Below are 22,590 nucleotides of genomic sequence, written 5' to 3' on the forward strand. Positions count from 1 at the left end.
ATACAGCGAGAATTCAATATGAAGAAGCTAAGCATACCTTATTTTGTTAAATAGAATGTCAATTGTCAGAAAATTTTGTCATCGACAATTATGATTGATGACAAAATTAGCAACTATAAGCTCAATTGAAAATGGGTACATACAATTATTTTTCGTGTGAATTATATTAAAAATTACACTTACTCGCAAAAAAGTGATTTTTCAAACAACTTATCATAAATAGAAATATTTTTTGAGGCATTAGGCCATATTAGGTCATATATATATATATATATATATATATATATATATGAATTTGAATCCAATGGAGAACTGTGGGGTTTTTATTAACTAGTGTTTAAATTATAGAGGGAAAAAATGCTACTTAATTAATTAGCAGTCAGTTTAGTCAGCGAATCGAGTCAAAATTAAGGTACAACATTTGACTAGTTTTTTCTAAATATGTATCGTGCTCTAACTCTTTTTGCCAGAAAAAGTAATAAAATTTGTAATATTACTCTAGTTTTAAAAAGCAAGTGGGACTTAAATCAAGTGTGTGTATATTTAGTATTAAAATAATATTATGTTAAAAAGTTCAAATGGCCATATGCTCAGACAAGAATCTGACGTGGAATGCTTGAGACATCAGATTATGTCTGTTAACTTCGTTTTTATCTCCAAGAAAACTCTATGTTTGCACTTTAGTACTATATAATATAGTAGTAATATACATTAAACTAGTTTAATCTAAATTCTTAGATACGAACGAGGGTTTAGTGAGAATTACTTAGCGATCGATAAGAAAAAATTACATATATTCATTCTTTATACAAAGGCATATAAGTATATCGTGACTAAAATATATATTAGTTATTATGAATTAATATGATATGAATATCGGATATGAGTAAAATTTTTGATAAGGATGATTTTAGACATTTATTACGAAAGGGAAGTCACATGAAGTCATTTTGATTTTAACACGGACTCACACACACATGTATGCACGTGTGCATATGACCTATTTGGGAGCTTCCAACAGATATACACACATGTATGCACGTGCGCACACACTTCAATCTTTAATCTTGCCTTGTTTAAATATACTCATATTGGAGTATAGTACTCTTATCATGTTAATTAATCAATTAGTTGATTGTGCTCTATATCTTACTCATTCCAAGGTTCACTTGTTCAATTTAGTTTCTCTACCAACCTTTCTTTAAAAATTAAATTAAATTTATCCGTTCAGACTTTCAGCTTCCGTAATATACGAGAGACTTAATAAATATAAATTTTTATCCGTTTATTGAAACTCAAATGAGTAAAGTGAGATCTTATCTTAATCTTAACAAAAGTAAGACAACTTAGTGTTAATATAAACGGGAAGTAGTGAATAATAATTTAAATGTATATAAATTGATCTGAACATTATCGTTAATAGAAAAGAAGAAGTTATAGGGAATGGTGCAAAGTATGAGGCACATGAGCAGAACAATAAGAATGCGCACATGAAATACTGATATTTATGTGCAGCAAGGTATCAGTGTACTTAGCCAAATACTTATGTGGTGGCCTCTGCTTATTAGCTTTAGGATTTAGTCAAAGATAGATTAAACTTTCACTGCCCCAAAATCATGTGCTCTTCCTCATTGGATCACTCGTCAACATATATTGACACTCAACCTTTCAATACACTAATTTTCAAATTTCATGCACCATAATTATTTCTTTTAACCATTAAATGATGGTAACATAGTCTCATATATAAGCTCAGATTAGAATTCACTAGCCATGACTCTCCGTTTAAATTCATATCACGTCAAGAGTATCCATGTAAGTACGTCCAAGACGATGAAAATGCATCATGAAGCTAGTTATTCTTACATTAGCTATCAGTCTATCATAAATATCTTTTTCTAAATCTAAACTTAAGATCGATAATACGAGCAAGTTTGTATCGGCAAAAAAAATATCTCTAACCACATATTAAACTACATTGATAGTTCTATATTTACAAGGCATTGAATATGACTTAGATTAAGATATGATTTGAAGTTAAAAGAAAACAATTTAGGGTGTGATTTGCACAAGTAGTAGATGTAGGAGGTGCAAGTAGCAAAATGGACATTGAAGATGAAATAATTGTGAAGGGGGCAGAGGGGCATTCATTAGAAAGGTGCCAATACCCTGTGTCCAATCCAGCTCATATATGGGCCTTCAATATTTATTTATAATTTGACAAATGTTTGTTTTTATTATACTTGGGTCCCATTTATTTTCTCCATTCTTTCAATTGACCCCTTTCCCTCAATCCACTATGTTAATTAAATGAATTTTCTTTTTATTATTAGTACTAACATCAATCTTTTCATATGTGGGGTTTTGGGTGGAGGTCAAATCAAAAAATCATTGACCTTTCTCTTTAATCATTCTAGCAATTATATAATAAATAGTTTATTCTAGTTTTGTATTCTTGTTCTTTTTTTGTTTAATCACTTTTTTTTAGAGTCTTCAATCATGTATATTACTAGCAATTACAAAGAGAGAAGAAATCATTTTTGTTTTGTATTTACTTTTTATCCTTTTTTAAAATTCTTCTAGAGGTTGTTGGTAGAAGGACTTAACAAGAGGTTTCTCATATAAAAATTAGAAATTGAATCTATTATGTGGTTGATTGAAGGAATTAATTAAAATTAAAATAAATTTTATATCACGTATAATCATGATATATCTATTATATAAAAAATGAGATAAATAACTTTAATAATAATTTTTTAGAACAAGCTGATATTGAACCAAATAACTCTTTAAAAGAATGATTTAAATCGTCTAATTAAAAAACATTAATGATCTTTATTTGCACTAAAACACTTCACCATGCTTGATTAAAAAGAGATGAATTTAATTTTTCCTTATTCACATATAAAATAAAATAATAGAAGAAGATCTTGACTTTATATTGTATAATAATAAATAGAAATTATTGACAAGAAGATGGGCTATTCCCTATCCAATAATTGGTTCATAATCTTTTATTATTATCATTAAATTAATTTTTATAGTTATTGAAGAAATCCATCATCATTAATATAACTAATAATATTAAAAGATAATTTTCTCATATTAATAAAATTTATTTATATTTAAATAAATATTTACACTAAATTAATATAATTTATATCGCACAAATACAAATACTAATATTAGTATCACTAGTTTACTAACAATGAAATTGAAGGATTAGTTGGCGCCGCCACGTGGATTGGAAAATGGGACCCAAAAACATAATACACAAATGTGATCTTAAAAGATCCACAAGTTGTCGTTTAGCGGAGTACTCCGTACGGACAAACACCTCTGGGCTTTTATTTGATTTGCAATCACTCAAAGCCCACCATTCTTTTTTCTTTTTTTTCTTCTTAATATTGCCTTGAACTTTTGTCTTCTTATATCCACAAAATTAACATATTCAAAATTTAATAAATTCTTATTTACCTATTGATGTTATTGACTAATTAATAATACATTTTTAAAAATAATAATTTACAAATTTATTATAGTTAAGAAAAGAAAGAAATGTTTTGAGTCCTAAACATTAATATTTGGGAAATCTTTATGAGTTTTATAAATTGGAAATTAATTCAGCCATCTAATAAACGTGCTATTTCTCATATATTTAATTTATTTGTTGTGGACTGTTGAAACGGAGGTTAATCATGTTATGAACAAATTGAAAAAGACAAAAGAGAATGGACCTTGGATATGAAGCCCACGTTCTGATGGGCCCAACTCCAACTCCAAATAGTCCACCAAGCCCATTTTCACTATTGGCAAAGGAGCAGAGGTTAGTGCTCAAGAGGACGGGCGAAGGTTTAACAGAAATAATCTCTCTTGTTGAAAACTATGTCGTCTGCTTGGACCTGTACATCAACTAATTAGGGAAACTTGTGTATAATGACAAACTAATAAATCAAATTAAATGCTATAACCGCACTTTGATTTAATTGTGTCTTGTAGCAAACTGTTTGTCAATCGTCTCTCTATCTTGCTCGCTCTCGCTTTTATACAAATACAAATGTATAAAATGCGGTTGTGTTTGTATAAATCGAGAGAAAATTGTATATACACATATATTTTCGTTCCCCTCTCCCAGATCTCGCACGCTACTCTCCCAGATCTCTCTCGCCACCCTCGCCTCTCTTTGCTTATAGAAACAGAAATGGAATGTATAAATTGTGTTTTTGTTTGTATAAAGTGAGAGAAAATTGTATATACATATGCGAATGCACATATCTTCGTTCTATACACTTATAATTATACAATACAAATATTCCCCATGCCCAATTTTCTTTTGTCGTTTTTTTTCTCGTTTTATACAATTGATCTTTTGTATACAACTCCTATTTTTTTTGTATATGTATAGCGAATTATACAACTGTTTCTTTTGTATACGTATATCAAAATATACATATTTATGTTTGCAATGAAGCACAACTATGCACAGTATAACTATAACATACAAAATATAAGTTTTATGTTTGCTATATGTGGAAGTAATTAACTATAGTTTGTAGAATAGTTCTCAATAACATTAGGGGATTATACAAATGAAATGTCATTTTTGGTGAGTATTTCGACAGATTTCTCATTGTTAATTAATAGTATCAATGTGTCATACTGAAGGAAAGTACTTGGAGAGTCCATAAGGGAGAGAATAAAACTCTTCACTCCGAGGATCTCGCCCATAGTACTTGAACTTAGCCCACCAATGCCTTCCACTGTCTTTCCTGGTTAAAGGATGCCTACGCGCCAGAGTCAGGTCTAAGAAGTAAGCTATAACTCCTGCCACTGTGGCGGGGGACGTGAAGATCACTTGCATAATCTGATCAAACTGCACATAGGATAAATGGTAAATGCCAGACTGCTACTTAATGAGGGGTAGAGTACTGTATATACTAACCGTGGCTGAGCCAGATTGAACAGGACCGCGACCAGTGGTTATAACATAACCTTTGAAGTATTGTGGCACAGAAAGGCCCATGTAGATTGAGAAGCCTAATATAAACTTAGTCCTATAGCTGTTGAGGTTGCAGAATTGTAGTAAATCAAAACCAGCTGCAGCTGCCTCATCCAATAGACACAATATATCAAAGACCTTAATTATATAGGGAAAATGGACTAATTCAAAAACTAGAAATTAATTACATGTTTAGAGACTTCACTTACACATGAGGGCAAACAAGACACAATATAAAGCTCCAATGATTGGCAAAGGTATTGAAGCAAGAATAGCTCCAAATTTTCCTGTTTGTGATCAAAGACAGGTGCAGCCATTACTCCAACATTCATAAACAAGAACACACAAGAAATCAGCAAGATTATCTATATTATACTATGAGTCTCACCTAACACAGAAAAGAAAAGCATAAATACTGCAGAGATTTGAATTACTCTTCTGCTTCCAACTCGTGTCAATGTTAATAGACCTACATTTTCACTTCATAATTCATAAGAGAAAAGCATTAGCAACGCATGGTCAGGTAATAAGAACGTATCTGTAGATGCATTTTCTTTAAAGATGGTTGGAGCGCAGATATCCAGAGACAACAACTTAGCCTAGAATTTTGTATGAAGCGTAGAACAAACTAAAATATCCTACTCTAAGCATTTCCTAAGGTAGATAGATGTATTACACTGATACAGTAGATCCACTGGGGGTTCCCCATAAACCATTGATCAACGTACTTAACCCCTGGACACCAACAAAAGAAATATTAAGTTCGAAAGAGAATCATAGATCAACAGAAAGAACACGTAGTAAGAGAGAATGGCGATGTGATAAATTTACTTACCAGCCATCCAGCACCACGGCTCAGCACAGAAGCTGGGCAAAATGTTGCACTTCCATATCTTGCAGCTGCAATAAATCCTCCAGTAGACTGACAAAAGAGTAGGAAAAGGTTCTTCAGAAGGGCAATATCAACAACACCAGGCTAAAAAAATCACAGCGAATAAATCCAGAATATTAGATTAAACATTGGCAACAAGATATAAACCTCAACGAGAGAAACAAAAACTGCAGCCATCATCATAAAGACTTGTCCAGCATCAACATTGGGAATACCCCATTGCAATGGGTAAGGAAATCTTATCCTGCATTTCGATAACTTACTTCTTCAGAGTTGAAGCAGAAAGAAAAAGAATCTATCTAGCATTAAAATTATAAAATCACAAATTCTTTAACTTCCAGGCATTTATCACTTTATTTAAGTGTGTACACACCATGAAGCTCCACTAACAAGCCCAGAGCGATCAACTCGGCAACTGAACTGAGTCTGCAGGGGTCTGTTCTTGTATGCACCTGCTACTGTGAGAAGGGCTGCAAATGCCCACACTATTCCAACTGATAACAGGACAGCAAATCGCTCAAATATGGGTAGCTTTAATTTCCACATATGAGGAATGAACTGCATAAACATTCATTAAGCACATACCAGAATACCAGAAACAAAACAAAAAAAAAAACTAATGTCACCACAAATGATCTCCATATCCATTTCTCTAATGCTTAATCTTTAACACATGCATCTCAATACTGAACGCAATAACTGTTAAGAATAATGCTTACTTGTGACAACAATATGAGTAGAACTAACTCCGGAAGTCCAATTTCAACACATTCTCCCAGCTGCCATCAAGCAAGAAAAAAGAAGATTGAGCAACATATCAAAAGTACCCTTGTGACTTGTGGTCTCAAAACTTGTCTTGACGTTTCTCTGACTATAAGAGAATGTTACTAAGAGAAAAATGAGAAATTTAAAGATTAAATAGTTTTATAAGTATGGAAAGGTGTCATCTTTCGTCTGAAACATGGAACTAAGGAAGTACAGTAAGCATCAGCCAAACTTCTTACAAGTGGAAAACCTTGCTCATATAGCCCAATGCCAACAAGCAACACCAGTGGAGCCTTAGAAAGCGGACACAAGAACCTACATTGTCAAACAACTGGAATCAAACATTCTCTTCTACGCGGATGCAATAACTACTAATATAATCCTTCAAAATGAGCCACGACCTTGTAACAATTCTCCAAACTCCAAGAAAACCAGCTAATGCTGGAATAACTGATGCAATCATCAGAGCCCCCTGCATACTTCTCATCGATTGTTTAAACCTCTGAAGAAAATGATCAAAAGTATTAAGAAAAATCACTAATGCTGTTATAATCAGAAAACATTTTACTTGTGGAGGCCTAGAGTAATGCACAAAAGCACAAAAATGAAGCAAGAAGTTCGATTACTCCAACCTCACGAGGATCAAGGTATGCATTGTATCTATTGGATAATGCAATAAAAACGGCTGGTATTATGAATCTGAATGATCCACCTATCACCACTGGAAGCCGAGTTCCAAACCAAGATTGCAATAGAGTATTCACCCCCGCAACAAAGAGCAAAGTTTGTATCACTTGAGCTTTCTCCACCTGGAAGATAAAAACTGTTGTAAGTATACTATAGCCCCGAGTTTTCAAGAGTCAAATAGAATAGGCTGTACTACACTTCCATACAATTGATAGCAAAGATACAACAACAACAACTGCTACTACTACTTCATAAAAATAGAAAAGTACTTACGTTTCCACCGCCCATTTGAGGGACAATGATGGTAGGGATGATGACAGAAGTGCCAAGCATTACTAAATAGTGTTGAAAACCCAATATAACAGCCTCAGCTGCATAATTTAAAGTAGAAAATCAAAGCTTATCTTCCATTTTCAGGACACAGACAATAGTACATCATATAAGAGTATTCTGTTAATTTTGTAATTTAAACTTTGGGATCAAACAGAGTAGGAACTCACATGCTTGATGAAGTAGCATTGAGAATAAAAAAAGATCTCAACTGAAAATCTCATTGCTCTTGGTGATGAGTAAGCCAATTACAAATTTAGCAATCATAGACTCAGAATTGAGTTGATTTCTCATATGGTCACTCAACTGATAGTTATTATCCGAGAAAGTCATTTATCCTCTTGATTCCCATTTTATTCAACAAAGAAAGTGACTTCATCAAAACTTTTGAAAAATATTTCCTCGTATTTGACTTCCTTGTAGAATCGTAGGTAAATCAGTTCTACAAGTGACATTCACATTGATTGGATCCTTCAAGACTCTAACACCCCCCCCCACACATTGCCTCTCATTAAAATTTGGCTAGATTATATATAAATATAAATTCTTTTAAGATAATATATTTTTTTGCTCATGTATCGAAAATATCTTATTTTCTATACTGAACACACCCTAACCTAATAAATCAAATTTAATTAGTTTTGAAAACATACCCCAAGAAGGATTGCTGTTAATACAATAATCAACTCCTGGAAGTTGTTCTTTCACTGGATGAGGCACCAATTCATCTTTCGCCTGTACTGTCATCTCTCTACCTCTCTTATAATTAATATATCTCTTACTAAGCTCTTTATTATTTATTTTTCACATACATACATATATATACAATGCAATAAGCAAAAGAGTAAAGAAATGTATTTTACATAAACTAACTACAAATTTATTGACTTTAGGAGAAATCGTAGAAATCGAAGCAAAAGAACAGATTTATAATTTGCATGGGAAGTAGAAAAAAGATAGATATGGTTGGTTAGTGATCGTTGAGACTAAAAGCCAACTACTATGTTTTAATTAGAAATTGATGTAGACCTTCTATCTATTTATTCTATATAATATGAAAAAGTGAGCTAGCTACTCTAAGAAATTGTGTCAAGGGTTAGAACATAAGCCTAACTAACACTCCACCCTACATAAATGGATTTTACTTGAGATATAATTTTACCATATCATATGGCACAACATGTAACTCTTTTGTGCTATTTCAAAATATAAATATATCCTTTTAGGTGTGTAAGAAAATTATTTATACAAAAAAAAATATAATCTGTTTCAGAATGACTTCATTTCATTTTTAGTTTGTTTAACAAAGAATGATCCCTTTTTTTTTGACAAAATTTTAACTTTAACTTTCCACGTGGAATATATAAGATCATAAAATTAAAGGACATTTTGATACATTTCTCATAACTTTAATTTAGAACCACAATATCAAAAAATCTTCTTTTTTTTCTTAAACTCTGTTCCAAGTCAAACCAGACTATTCTTTTTAAAACGGATGGAGTAATAGTTTTGTATGTATAGTTGCAAAAAAAAATTTTAGACGTGTTTAAATCTTTATAATGATTTTCTAAAGAATAGAAAGGATAATTTAGTAATCTAACCACTACTAGGAGTAATTTGTTTTCACACGAAAAAAAAAACACATCGATAATTTTCTCTATATATTCAACAAAATAACCATGGAGAAAAACATGAAAAGATGATGAACGAGTAAAATCAAGCGAATGGTTGTGCATTCTATTTATCTCAAATCTCAAATGAAAGAAATCATATCTATCTTATATATAATATAAATTCCAAGAACATATATATAATTAATCATGAGTTATTATAATCAACCTCCTCCCGTTGGTGTACCTCCCCCTCAAGGTAACAAAATATTTAATTTCTTTCATTTGTTTTTCTATGAGTTTATTAGATCTTATGCGATATGAATTTGATTTATTTTTGACGATTGTTTGAAATAATTAATTAGGATATCCACCAAAGGATGCATATGGGTACCCTCCTCCTCAAGGTTATCCTCCTCAAGGCTATCCTCCACAAGGCTATCCTTCTCCGCCAGGTTACCCTTCTCCACACGGCTACCCTCCTCCACCATACGGTGCTCCTCAATACGCCGCTCCGCCACCACCTCAAAAAAATTCAGCCACCTCCGGTGTCATGACCGGCTGGTATGACCTCATCTCTGAAAATTAATTTTTACGTGCATATGCATGGGCGAGATTTGTAAATTTAACTCTGATTTTTGGACGACGAAGACTGGTATCATGATTTGAGTTGTTGAATATGAACATTTACCGTATTAGTATTCTCTAGCACATTTCTATTATAGAGAAAATTAAACTAATAATCATTAATCTTATGCTTTGTTAATTAATGTTATTTTTTTGCAGTTTGGCTGCGGTTTGCTGTTGCTGCCTTTTAGATGCATGCTTTTAATTAATGACAAAATAAGATCGTTGTAAAGGAAAATGGCATCCAGTAATGATCTTCTTACAAATCAAAGGATCTACCTTTTTCCTTTATGTCATATATTCTCGATCTTTATAAACATTATTTATATATAATTCGATGTGTATCTATTCACATTTTAAGGGATCCTATTTATACTTATGAGTATATATATGAGTTTGCTTTTTATATACTAAATACTGATAGTGAAAATTAACGATGATAATTGAGTAACACCCTTCTATTAAAACATATTTATAAAAATAAACTTCTCTAAATTTCGTACAACCATTAAGGAATCGAATCATGATGACATTTTATTCATAGTGAATTAAATAATATCTTCATCAATAGTAAAGCTTTAATATCAGTTCGAAATAAAAATTACGTTGCAACTTATATTTTTAAAACTCATGATTCTCATTTATTTTTAATTAAAAGAGAGAAAGTAAAAATGGAAGTACGTAGTAATGAAGAATTTACACAAGGAAACTAACAAAGTAGGATTAGTATTTTTATTTAGCTAAAAAATTAAAGTTTAATTTAAAACCCTTTCGAGAGGTAAAGTTACGCGAGATGAAGTGAACATTTTACAAGTTTGTAGATTCTGAATTTAATATTTTAGTTATTTATTGAGTTCAACTATTTATAGCGGTGATCTAATTCCAAAATAGTCTAAATATAATACTATGATTTTTACATAAAAAAGGAGAAAAAGTATATATTTTAGTTAATTTATTGGCAAATGCGCTTCATTGAATATCACAGGGATCAAATCAAAATATATACATAACTGAGGGATCAAAACGTTACTACCTTTATTTTTAAAAAAATTATTTTAAAGAAAAAAAAAATGCATTCTGTTCTAGAAATTCTGACGGAAAATATATAAAATTGAATATTCAAATTCTTAAGCTTTGATCGTTCTTTCTGCGGATCATAATTGGTAATCTCGATCTCCTTCTCTTCTCTCATTCCCTCTCTTTCGATCAGTTTTTTCTAATTGAATTGTAATTTTCTTCTCGCAATCCTAATTTATTTGACAAAACTAGGGTTTTTTATTTGTGTTGTGAAAAACTGAAAATCTATTATGTAAATGTATCATCTCGTTGATTTATTGGCTAAAATTAAAGTTCCGATCTTTGATTTTCCATAATTCAGCTAAAACTTGATGTATTTTTTGAAAATTTGTCCTCTTCTATGTGACTGTGTTTGTGATTTTCCATAATTTGGCGTAAAGGTGACGTTTTCATGAATACTAGTTTTATTGCATCGTTTGATTTCGCTGTAGTACCTGGTTTGTTTGACGTAATTCATGAACTAGATTTTTGTTGAGATTTGTTTGAATTTATTTTTGTGATCAAGATTTTAGCTCAAATTTCTCTATTGAAATGGTTCTAATATTTTATGGGCCATGTTTATTTGTTTGCCTATATATTTAAAAGTTATCCTAGGAATTGTTAAGCCTATAACAAAGGAATTAGGTTGCGGTATCCAGAGCAATGCACAAACAGAAGATGGAATTTTTTCGTTCACAAAGTACTTGGAGGACTTTCAGAAGACATGATTATTGTTCCTTGAATTATATTTCTGAATTCTGGAATTTTTATAATATATTAACCCCTTGAACTATAGCTGATGCCTGTTGGGAGTGGTGATGACTCTTCAACTATTGCTCTGTGCATGAGCGAGTATGGTGTATATGAGCACCAATTACATATTGCGTTGAAGGCAGTTTCAATATTTTGTATTATTTGATGTCGTTTGAATGTATAGCCAAGTGTTAATTATGTTGGGTTATGTTGCTTGTCCAGATACAAAATTCTAATTCTACATCTCAGTTTATGATCTTCTGATTGAGTTTTTTTGACACATATTTACGGTTTTCCGATTAGGTTGTTCGAAGGATAACTTTTTAATACTTGGATGGGTGCACCTAAACAGAAGTGGACTCCAGACGAAGAAGCTGCTCTTAAAGCTGGGGTCCGTAAGCATGGACCAGGCAAATGGCGGACGATCCTCAAGGACCCAGAGTTTAGCGGAGTGTTGTACTCGCGTTCAAATGTAGATCTAAAGGTAGAATTTCCCTTTTTCCCATTTCTCTTAGGATAAATTTCTCTTTTGTTGAGAGGAATCTTTGGTGTCATTCAAATTGATGAAGGTCACAATAACTTTTTTTTCCTCTTAGCTATGTATTTATGCATGATATGTTAATTTGTCTTTGTTGTTCAGGACAAGTGGAGGAACATGAGTGTGATGGCCAACGGTTGTGGTTCTAGAGAGAAAGCAAGGTTGGCTCTCAAAAGAATGAATCAAGCCCGTAAACAGGATGAGAGGTCTTTATCTGTCTCCACTGAGGCTATAAGTGACGAGGAAATGACTGAAGCAAGGCTAGCTACTACTTCTAGTGATTCTCTACAGATGCGTGGGTCAAAAAGATCTATCATAAGGTTAAACCTTGCTCATTACTTGCTACAACATGACTCAAGTTGTAGCCTTGTATATTTGCTTGCGCTCATGGATTTAGTTAAATGATGGCTTCTGCATGATCTCATACTTCGATAGTTCTAATTATTTTCACATTCTACACATGTTCTTTCCAAGTGATCATTCTTGTTTGATTTTTTAGCATTCTGACGATAGTAGATGGATAAAAGTTGTCCTACCCTTATCATAAGTTTGTTATGTTCCAGTTTTTGGTCTTACTTTTTGCTGGAAAGAAGACTATCTCTAAGTGTTGCTGCTTTACTACTATTATAGATTGGATAATCTTATAATGGAGGCTATAAGCAACTTGAAGGAGCCGGGTGGTTCCAACAAGACTACTATAGCAACATACATAGAGGTACTCATCTTCTTGTTGAGCTTAATGTCCGAAAAATAAGACAATTTAGAGCAGTACTGCTTAGTTAAATTGCCAATATTCTTTCTTAGGGCCTCTAACACATTTTGGAATTTCGAAGTCTTGCTTGTTGTGCCATCAATAACATTCTGAATCGTGTTTGCTCTTGGTGCTTCTTTCTTATTCAAGTATGAGCTCTTCTGGAACTCATTTGTTATGGTTTTTTGTTCTTTCCTTGTACAGTTGTTTATGCTTTAATGTGTGACGGGACACAAGTTTTTAAGCATTTGGTGTTCACAACAGTAGATCAACTGCATAAGATTGTAGGAATCTAATTAGCTTACTTTCAGTATAAACTGAATGCTACCTTCTATGATTGTAATATTAATATGATGGTGCTTTATTGACTATTTTTTCCTCTGTGCTTGATCTTAGTTCTCTATATTAAGATATGGTTTCGAAAGTAAGGTGCCATGTGATAAAACTTTAGATAATGCATGAGGTCAAGATTCATCGAATTTGCATTCCTGGCTAAGTTATAAATTATGGCTACATATATCAGTCTATTATACTCAATACTTTTATATCTTGTAGGATCAATATTGGGCACCTACAAACTTTAAAAGGCTACTTTCGGCAAAACTGAAGTATTTAACTGCAACTGGGAGACTTGTCAAGGTGATATTCAGTTTTGGGATTCATACTTCATGTGTTGCTTATCTTGCCCTTAGCTTTGAGTGTGAAGCCAATATGAACTGGCAGATCCAAATTCATGAATGATGGCCAGTAGTTAGATTCATGCTGATTATGATATCGAGGAGTCTTTTTCTTCTGCAGATGAAAAAGAATATTATGAATGATGGTCAGTAGTTAGATTTTATGCTGATTATCATATGAAGGATGCCGTTTTCTTTTGCAGATGAAGCGAAAGTATATAATAGCACCAACACTGGTATTATCTGACAGAAGAAGAATTCCTTCCGTTCCTCTCTTGGAAAGCAGCCAGAGGATCTCCTCCCGGGTTGATCCGGATGATATAAACACACTTACTAAGGCTCAAGTAGATTTTGAGTTAACTAAGATGAGGAGTATGACACCTCAAGAGGCAGCAGTAGCTGCTGCACGAGCTGTTGCAGAAGCAGAAGTAGCCATAGCAGAAGCTGAGGATGCTGCCAGAGAGGCTGATGCTGCTGAAGCTGATGCCGAAGCTGCACAAGCCTTTGCAGAAGCTGCAATGAAAGCACTAGAAGGGAGAAGCATCCCAAGGATGGTAAGATATTTGTACAATATTGGATCAGTTACTTGGTTTTTCTTGATTGCATCTTACATTCCTTCAGTCGCCTTATCTTTTCTTTCTTTTCCTTGTAAGTGAGATAAATTTCCCTTTATCCTCATTCCTCGGGTGTTTTTTAGTCAGTGTATAGGACTCGAGATCCCTCAATGAACTTGTGTTACCTTTCATGTTTGTGATTTCCCTTCAGCTTTGCTTAGATGATATTTCTCTAAGTTTTGATAGATGTTGCTACTGAATTCTATCTATTAGAACATTTAGTTTGATCCATTTATGGTATAGTTTTATTGAATAAAGAGCTGGAATGACTTAATCACGTATCAGTTGATGGTTTAAAGTTCTCTGATTTCAACAATAAACAGACTCACAAGCATCTCTGTGTATGTTTATGTCATTCCTCCTCAATACATGTTCTTGTGAATGTAAATTTGATATCATGAGGTTTTAGTATTACCTATCTAGTTGTAGGTCTTTCCATTGTTAGGAAGGTAGATTTGCAGTTTGTCGATGTGCAGTAAATGTTATATTCTTTCTAATATGTTAAGTGAACGCTTTGTGTCACTAATTACTCCCTATTCCTTTTCTTACTGCTTCTTTCTCTGTAAATGTGCAGATGATCCATGCTTGATGGGATCTTCCAGAGTTGAGGCTTGATACTATAGCTTTGATGGATTTTTTCCATTTTGTTATTTTTCAAACCTTTAGCCAACTAATTGCTGGCTTGTAAATTTGGTAAATAGTTGTGGAAATGTATAATACACTGTTTGTGATAGTAAAGCCTTTCCGGTAAATAGCATAAATATGCCCCCTAAGAACATGGGCACCCTCAAGGGGAAAACTATAGAGTTTCAGACTTGTGAACTGTACTCGTAGAAGGAAACAAGGCTGAATTCTACTTGTTGTATTTCTAGTCCAAGATCCTTAACAAGATTTGAACTAATGAAACAGATTATAATATGTAGGAAAATGTTTTTGGTTTTCCACAAAAATAAGTAGTTTCTTAATTCTAATTTTTTGTGTGTATTTGGTACGTAAGTAAAATATGTTATTATATAATTTAAACAAATATTATGCGAGGTGGAAATGGGGGATTAAGATTTGGTGTGTTAGAAGTCGAAATGACACCATCAATGTTACTTGTGGGACTTGGGTTGCCTCCTTTCAAGATATCATTTTTTTTCTCATTTTAAAGCTAATTTATTTGCCTAGAAAAAATAATTTTCAAAAGTTTTGGTCTATTATTCTGATCTTTAATTAATTGGTATCCCAAAGAAGATAATGTTTTTTTTCTCTATTAAGCCAGTGTTCAGTCTAGCTTATACATAATTTAATTATTTTATTGGATATTTATTACGGAATGGGCTTTTACGAAAAAATTATAAAGGGAAAATGATTTATTAGTTGTCTAGGTTAGAAAGGGTAAACAAAATCTACATCAGAAGTATTTTTTTTTTAATCTTAATGGAAGGATAAGCATACATAATCCTTCAACTAGAATTTTGGTCTGCTTAAGAGATGTAGGGTGTGCTTGATATAATAAAAAGTATTCTTTTAGAAAATAATTGATTTTTTTTATATGATAAATAAATAAAAATTATTTATATATAATTTTGACAAATACTAGTACAGCGAATTAAGTGTAAATGGCAATGCCGATCAGAGTTGGATTGTGAAAGTATTAATTCTTCTTGACTTTTAAATACATAACATATTTAAAAAAAATATAAAATAAATTAATCAAAATAAAAATACTATTTGATACCATAAATAAAAAAAATTGAAGCAAAAAGAATAAATCGGACATATTATATAAGAGAAAACTATTCAACACTTTCGTCCAAGCTATAAGTAAATGACAAATTATTTCCAAATAACGCCAGCACGAATTTTGTTGTCTCCAAATTATCAAATTCTAATATTTTTTTTAAACGCGCTGATAATACCTAAATTGGAAAGAAAATAAAAATAACATTATATTTTAAAGAAGCAATCAAAAGTTTATATATACTGACTACCGTCTCCGGCAAGAAAAGAGGGAAAAAATTAACAATCAGTTGTTGGGTTTTTAGGGTTCTCATTCGAATTGGAGCCTTCAAGGTTACTTTCTTGACCCTTTAATTTAATCTTTCCTCTAATTTATCAAAATTTTGGTTTCTTAATTCTTTGTCCATTTCGATATAGGATTAACTATATGTTTATCACAACTTTCCGACGTAATTGTAGTAGGAGAATGAATTATGATTCATACGTTCTTGTGGAAATCAAGATTTTCCGTTTTTTTTTTTAGCCATGGATGGAAATTTGAACGATAATGCATCTTTGCGTGCTCGGATCAAAGAGTTGGAACGCGGTATGCTTACATGTTATAGTTTTTATAATTCTTGAATTTGTATGTGTGTTATGGCCAGATTGGACTAACACAGTGTGGAATGTTCTTTCTTGATGAATATATAAAATTTCTTTACCAAATACCAACTCTATAAGTTGAGAAAAGAGTAGAAGTTGTGTTCTTGATTCGTCTGTCATTCTTGTCCAACTATCTATACAGCAAAGTAGTTTCTCCTGACAACAGAGATCAAATATAGGTTTAAAGGTGAATCATGCATGGGGATACTAGTTGTCTATGCGATTAGTAAGGACATTTTTTCGCTATGGTTTTCTTAATGACATGAGGGATTCATCAAATCTTTGAATGTAATCAGTTTAGATAAGGCGAATAGGTCCTCATAGGCATGAAGCAACTGGCTGTTGTGGATGTACTATATTATTAGTATGACTCAGACACTTCAGATAAGCCTGAATAGTTCAAGATTCAATAGGTGACTGACTTCTGTTGAGTAATTGAGTGACCAAAAGAAGGGTTAAATTCATCCCCTCCTCGAAAATAGAGAGGATTTAGAATTCCGCTTACAAGTTCTCAACAGACATTAATGTGATTGCTACTTTTGATTACACGATACGAGTTTAACATTTTTATTGTTGAGCTGGTTTGGTGGACTCCAGAATGGTTATGTAGTGAAGAATTAATTAAGTATGATGTTATCTACTCGCACTTCTTCATTCATGCTAATTTCGTTCGCATTGTTATCCAAGTATGTTTTAATTGTGTTCTGAACCTTCCTCTTTTCTTTGCAGTGTAGTCTGTAACTGATTAGTAAGTGAGAAAATTTTGTGCAATCTAATGTATTGTGGTTTCTTGTTTAGAGCGTGATGAATTGCATAAAGATATTGAACAGCTATGCATGCAACAAAGTGGACCTAGCTATATTGGGCTGCCTACTCATGTGCCTCTTCATAGGTTCAACTTTCTTATTCTTTTTTTTTGGGATTCGGGGGGAAGCTAGTCATTTGTTTGTTTAGGTTGTTTTCCTTGTTTATGTTCTCTCTCCTATTCTTGTGATGAATTGAAGAAGGGCTTTTTGTCATGACATTTTAAAATGGATTTTTTCTAACCAATTAGGATAGCTGGGTTGGAGCAGGAGACTGAAAACTTGAAAAAGAAACTAGCTGCTTGCACAAGAGAAAATCAGAATCTTCAAGAAGAGCTTTCAGAAGCTTATCACATCAAAGTAAGGTTTACAACTACTCTTTTATGTCATTGCAGAACCTCTATGCTATTGATCTTACAGATGCACTTTTTTCTCTTCTTCACTTTGCTAGGGTCAACTGGCTAGTCTACACAGTGCAGAAGTTTCCAAGGTCTTCTCTTTGCTCTTCTCCCTTCCCTATACCCCGGAAAGGAGAGAGAAAGCATAAACATTAGGGTCTGGAGGTGCATCATGTGCTTGTTAATATATTTAGTGTGTTACTATTGAAGCTATTTTGACTGTTAAAATGTTTCTGTTTGGCGGATGTGACTCAAATTTCATTATAATTCTGGTTCTTGGAATGCTAAGAGCTTGCAACTCAGATGTTTTAGACGTTCATTTTAGTTGGATCTAGATCAATTAAATATCAGGAAGTGCGTCATACTCCAGTATATTATAGCTTACTCCGTTTTCTATTTTACTCCAGAATATTGAAGCAGAAAAGCAGCTTAAGTTTTTTCAAGGCTGTGTTGCTGCTGCATTTTCTGAGCGGGACCATGCTGTAATGGAGGTTGTCAAGATTTCTTTTAATTCCATCCTGAACCCCCCCCCCCCTCTGCTGCACTCAAAAAAAAAAAAAAGGGGGAATTGGAAGGGAGAAAGAAGACGGTGTGATCAACACCCTTTACATATCTATTACTGCCTATCACTGTTGAAGAATCTTGATTTAAATGTTCTGGGCGAACCAGATTTTTGCAATTGATGCATAGAGTGGTGTTTAATTTCAACTACTGTTTAAAATTCACTATTAAAGAACTTGTGAGCATGAGATTACATGTTCAGTTCATCCCTCACATAACTAATTCTTGGAGGCTTTTTTAAACATGCTCTATGAATGTTGCAGGCTGAAAAGGCTAAGGAAAAGGAGGAGCTTATTTCAAGAGGATTTCAAGAACTTCAGCAGAGGTTTGATTGAATTTTTACATGTTAACAGGCATTAGATTTGTCTTGCTCATACTTCTAATGACATATTTCTCCTGTGGATAGTATTACAATCATAAGCACCAAAGTCGCACTTGAAAATATCTATTCTAAGCCCTAGTGTCCCATAAAATATGTACTTCTAATGTTTCTCTTCTAAATAACTTCCATGCAGTCAAATGGTTTACCTCCCATTTCATTCCAGGGAACCGCCGATTGCATTAGGGGTCTTATCTTCAGAAAACCTTTTTGGTTATAATTGATAGGCCAGCTTCGTCACCTTACCTTTCATAACAGCCAAAGGAAAGCACAAGAAGGCTCATAATAGTTTTGATAGCACAAACTAACATTCTAAGGTTTTACCACATAAGTCCATATTGGCTGTGCCGCTGGAGATTAGATTCTACAATGTAGAATTAAAAAAAATGGATGCTGGTGTTTTTCACCTCCTACTGTAGTAGAGAAGCAATGGATTTTAGAACAGTGGAAGCTTTTAATTCAGTGATTTAATTTAGTGGTCAGTAGGCTTTGGGTGTTCAAGTGGTGTATTCCTTAATTTCATGATTTTGGAACTCTTGCTCTTCTTTGATTCTTGCATTTGCCCACTCCTTCTACAATGATCTGAATAGTCAATATTTTTAAGAAGCAACTTCTTTTGAGTTGGAAATTTTCATGATATGTTGATATCTTTATCCATAAAAATTGTGATTTGGTGTTTAAGCTATTTAGAATTCTAAACTCTGCAGAACCTGACTAAAAGAGGTGAATAGCCTTCATATTTATGAAGATGGATATGTTCAACCCATAGTATCCACTGCAGTGTATACAAACCATCTAAAAACAATTCTTGGAATATATGCAGTGTTACATAATATTGCCCTTATGTTCCATCTCCGATGCAGGATTGAAGAGCTGCACTGTGAATTACTTGAAGAGAAAATATTGACGGCTACTTTGCAGAGTGAGATGGACGGGGAAGAGAGGTTGGATTTGGCTTTCAAGGAGGTACTTAGTTCTGATGCCCTCCCTGTGAATCCATATTCATAATTGTTGCAGAGCTAAAATATATAACAAAACTGTTTCATCTATACATGTGTAACATTCCATTTATGCAATTTTTGGATCAAGGAAGCTCTCAAAGAAATAAGAAAGAAACTATGTATTATATTCCTTCATTACTGTTAAATATCCACCCTTGAAGATGTTGTTTTGTACAACAGGTTGTTCACAAGTTCTATGAGATCAGACAGCAGTCATTGGAGGATATTGAAGAAGATGTGTCCTGGGAAGACAAATGTGGGTGCCTCCTGCATGATTTGTCTGAAATGTGGACTTTCAGCAATCCTGAGGAAACATCCACCTTGAAGTACATTGTGAGTTCCAGAAAGTTAGCAATCTTAAAACTTGGACGTTACTGGTTATAACTGATGTTTTGTCTCAAATCACTTGAGCTGCTTTTCATTTTAGTCTATTCCAAATTATTTCATCCATCTCCAAAATTACAAGTTTCCACTGCTAAAAGTCAAACTACAAAGTGATGCTTGTTATCATTTTGAGCACATATTTCCATTCAGACTTCCTTGGTTCACAAAATCCTACTGTTATGCTAATCAAATTTCTAGCTAACACCAATTTCCAGGTTCCACTCCACTTTCTTCTCTTTATTACTTGCTGCTTAAGGAGATTAAGTAAAATGAGTATTTGTTTGATACTGAATAATTAATTTGATGTTACCTTCTAGCTGAGCATTCATCTAGTTTAATGGCTACGTTATCAGTTTCCCTACTTAAGCTGGGGAACTTATCATTAAATGTATATCATTAAAGTGAGCTCTTGTCTAACAAGGGGTGACACTCATTGTGGTGGTGAGAGGCTCTTTCATTTAATTAGGAGATGGAGAAGTGTGAGGATTGAAGAAAATATTTGCAAAATACTTGCATTACTTCGAAGGCTGGCTGTGGATATAGCTCGTATTTGAGTGTGGGAAGTGTCATCCTAAATGCAAGGAATTTGGAATTCCAAGTCACTATCAATTGTTTTCGTGGACTGCTTATTTCTTTAATTGTTCAATCAAATAAAAAAGAATTGTTCAAACTTATTATATGATCTTGACTAACTTTCCTCAGACAGAGTGCTCTGGAAGAACAAGTGGAGACACTACGAAAATCTTTGGATAATCTTCAGAACAAGCTACAAGTAGTATGTAGTTTCTCATCTGCTCTTTGTTCAATATTGCAGGAACTTATTGTTCTACTCTATTCCTAATCATTTGATTGCTCTCTTCTCTCTCTTCTCTTTTTTTTTTTTTTAAAAAAATTGTGTTGGTTTTCAGGGTCTTGAAATAGAAAATCACTTGAAGAAAAAAGTGCGCATACTGGAAAAACAGAAAGTATGAATTTTGTTTTTCTGAAATGGAATATAAGCACCAGTGTTTGTATTAATTACTGAAAGGACAAACATGCAGATTCTTTCAGAAGAGAAGCTCCGGGCTCAAATATCGGCATTTCGCCTCTATCATTCTCAGCATAAAATTGATATTACGAGCTTACTTGATGAGGGATTTTCTCATATTAAATCAGCTGTGAACATGGTGGACGAAAAGCTCAAGGACTGCAGCATGAGTGAGAGAGACATAAATTCCTCTCAAGTAGATAATTTGAAAAATGAACTTGAACATCAAGATGTTCGGGTAAACAATGATGATGGTTCAGAGTTGATCTTTAAGGTAATTAGTTCGTATTCTTACTCTAGACGTTTCTTTGTCGCTGTCTACATCTCCAGTTCAATTTTATTTTGGTAGTGTTCTCTTCTAGGAGTTCTCTTGTCATAAGAAGGTTTCTGTTGCACTCAAATATCTCAGTTATGCACTAATAATGATGAAAATTCAAGGGACGAAGCTATTCCACTTTTTGAAAGTCATGGTGATAATGACAAATGTACAACCCTTTAAGAAAAAGTAGAACATGTTGATGGTGCAGATTTTATGCTCACACCTATATTTGCGCTAGTATTGCTATGTGCTTGTACAAGCTTCCGCACATTTTTTGTGGTTAGAAGAAAAAGTTTAGCTTGTGGTCTTCTGTCTGTTTTGATGTCAAAGAGATGGGATAAATACTATATCTTCAAGTTCGTCTCCTGAGATTTTGTAAGTTGTTTCTTGGATAAGGTTCTCTACTTCCTAAAATAGTTATCGAAGAAGAAGACTTGTTCCCTTAGTGGATTCTCCCTTTTTACTCTGTAACTAATGATTCTTAATTGTTGATATCAGCAGTTACGTCGGGGGATGGAATTGCTTTGTTTAATACTATTTCAATCAGTTCTATATGCTTTGCAATCTAATCTTAGCGAAACGAACCATAGCTTCTAAACAAAAAATATGCTGTCAACATGTTTTTGAAGTTTCTCCATCTCTACCTGTTGCAGAGGAATCAGCCTAGCTTGACAACTACCATTGCTGTTGGAAATAGTGATGCTTCAAAGGCTCTCGCTGTGGCACTAAATGAGAAGGTTTTGTAACTGTTGCAATAAAACAAAGCGCTTTCAAATTGTAATTATGTGCTACATTTAATCAGTTTCTCTTTCGGTTTCAGGTTGAGACTTTACTACTTCTCTCACAACAAGAAGAAAGACACTTGTTGGAGAGGAATGTCAATGCAGCTCTGCAGAAGAAAATTGAGGATCTCCAGAGGAACTTACTTCAAGTATTCCTCTGAGTGTTTTCTTCCTTTAGCGATCACTATCCCCCATCTATCACTTTAAATCCATCATTTTTATTTAAGAGAAATACATAAAATCCCTCCCCCCCCCCTCCCGCCCTCTCCC

The 22,590-nt window shown here is 33.3% G+C and overlaps 4 protein-coding genes across 13 annotated transcripts in view; 3 read left to right on the plus strand and 1 right to left on the minus strand.

Moving 5' to 3' along the window:
• Nucleotides 1-4,453: 4,453 nt before the first annotated feature.
• LOC107015703 (nucleobase-ascorbate transporter 4) lies at nucleotides 4,454-8,550 on the minus strand. The gene is made up of 14 exons (XM_015216062.2): nucleotides 8,327-8,550; nucleotides 7,617-7,714; nucleotides 7,289-7,465; nucleotides 7,058-7,158; nucleotides 6,896-6,971; nucleotides 6,611-6,670; nucleotides 6,265-6,449; nucleotides 6,039-6,135; nucleotides 5,835-5,921; nucleotides 5,676-5,734; nucleotides 5,388-5,479; nucleotides 5,209-5,286; nucleotides 4,943-5,103; nucleotides 4,454-4,873 (listed from the first exon to the last, which is right to left on the minus strand). The coding sequence occupies exons 1-14, from the start codon at nucleotides 8,418-8,420 to the stop codon at nucleotides 4,655-4,657; spliced, it is 1,584 nt and encodes a 527-aa protein (XP_015071548.1). The 5' UTR covers nucleotides 8,421-8,550; the 3' UTR covers nucleotides 4,454-4,654.
• A 755-nt stretch (nucleotides 8,551-9,305) lies between these two features.
• Nucleotides 9,306-10,297, plus strand: LOC107012358 (cysteine-rich and transmembrane domain-containing protein WIH2-like). Its single transcript, XM_015212184.2, has 3 exons — nucleotides 9,306-9,542; nucleotides 9,649-9,847; nucleotides 10,070-10,297. The coding sequence occupies exons 1-3, from the start codon at nucleotides 9,494-9,496 to the stop codon at nucleotides 10,113-10,115; spliced, it is 294 nt and encodes a 97-aa protein (XP_015067670.1). The 5' UTR covers nucleotides 9,306-9,493; the 3' UTR covers nucleotides 10,116-10,297.
• A 640-nt stretch (nucleotides 10,298-10,937) lies between these two features.
• On the plus strand, nucleotides 10,938-15,217 carry LOC107012349 (telomere repeat-binding factor 1). 2 transcript variants are annotated; one of them, XM_015212173.2, is made up of 7 exons: nucleotides 10,938-11,073; nucleotides 12,023-12,203; nucleotides 12,360-12,577; nucleotides 12,888-12,972; nucleotides 13,564-13,647; nucleotides 13,889-14,239; nucleotides 14,874-15,217. In XM_015212173.2, exons 2-7 carry the CDS (start codon nucleotides 12,054-12,056, stop codon nucleotides 14,886-14,888), a joined length of 903 nt encoding a protein of 300 aa, XP_015067659.1. In that variant the 5' UTR covers nucleotides 10,938-11,073; nucleotides 12,023-12,053; the 3' UTR covers nucleotides 14,889-15,217. The 2 variants fall into 2 exon arrangements, with proteins under 2 accessions (XP_015067659.1, XP_027774549.1); XM_027918748.1 differs by having other exon boundaries at nucleotides 10,972-11,073; nucleotides 12,011-12,203.
• A 990-nt stretch (nucleotides 15,218-16,207) lies between these two features.
• LOC107017963 (MAR-binding filament-like protein 1-1) overlaps nucleotides 16,208-22,590 on the plus strand; it is a 12,344-nt gene continuing 5,961 nt past the window's right edge. The window contains exons 1-14 of one of the 9 annotated variants that reach the window (XM_015218314.2): nucleotides 16,208-16,357; nucleotides 16,548-16,610; nucleotides 17,465-17,558; nucleotides 17,721-17,829; nucleotides 17,921-17,959; nucleotides 18,275-18,358; nucleotides 18,692-18,753; nucleotides 19,671-19,773; nucleotides 19,989-20,141; nucleotides 20,899-20,967; nucleotides 21,101-21,157; nucleotides 21,233-21,493; nucleotides 22,192-22,275; nucleotides 22,359-22,469. In XM_015218314.2, the coding sequence (XP_015073800.1) occupies nucleotides 16,550-16,610; nucleotides 17,465-17,558; nucleotides 17,721-17,829; nucleotides 17,921-17,959; nucleotides 18,275-18,358; nucleotides 18,692-18,753; nucleotides 19,671-19,773; nucleotides 19,989-20,141; nucleotides 20,899-20,967; nucleotides 21,101-21,157; nucleotides 21,233-21,493; nucleotides 22,192-22,275; nucleotides 22,359-22,469 (1,287 nt within the window). In that variant the 5' untranslated portion in view covers nucleotides 16,208-16,357; nucleotides 16,548-16,549. Of the gene's footprint in view, nucleotides 16,358-16,547; nucleotides 16,611-17,464; nucleotides 17,559-17,720; nucleotides 17,835-17,920; nucleotides 17,960-17,980; nucleotides 18,033-18,274; nucleotides 18,359-18,691; nucleotides 18,754-19,670; nucleotides 19,774-19,988; nucleotides 20,142-20,898; nucleotides 20,968-21,100; nucleotides 21,158-21,232; nucleotides 21,494-22,191; nucleotides 22,276-22,358; nucleotides 22,470-22,590 lie in introns of those variants that run through there. The other 8 variants (XM_015218395.2, XM_015218470.2, XM_015218543.2 and 5 more) reach the window with 8 other exon arrangements.

This window comes from Solanum pennellii, chromosome 1 (genome assembly GCF_001406875.1).
Source record: "Solanum pennellii chromosome 1, SPENNV200".
Lineage (NCBI taxonomy): Eukaryota > Viridiplantae > Streptophyta > Magnoliopsida > Solanales > Solanaceae > Solanum > Solanum pennellii.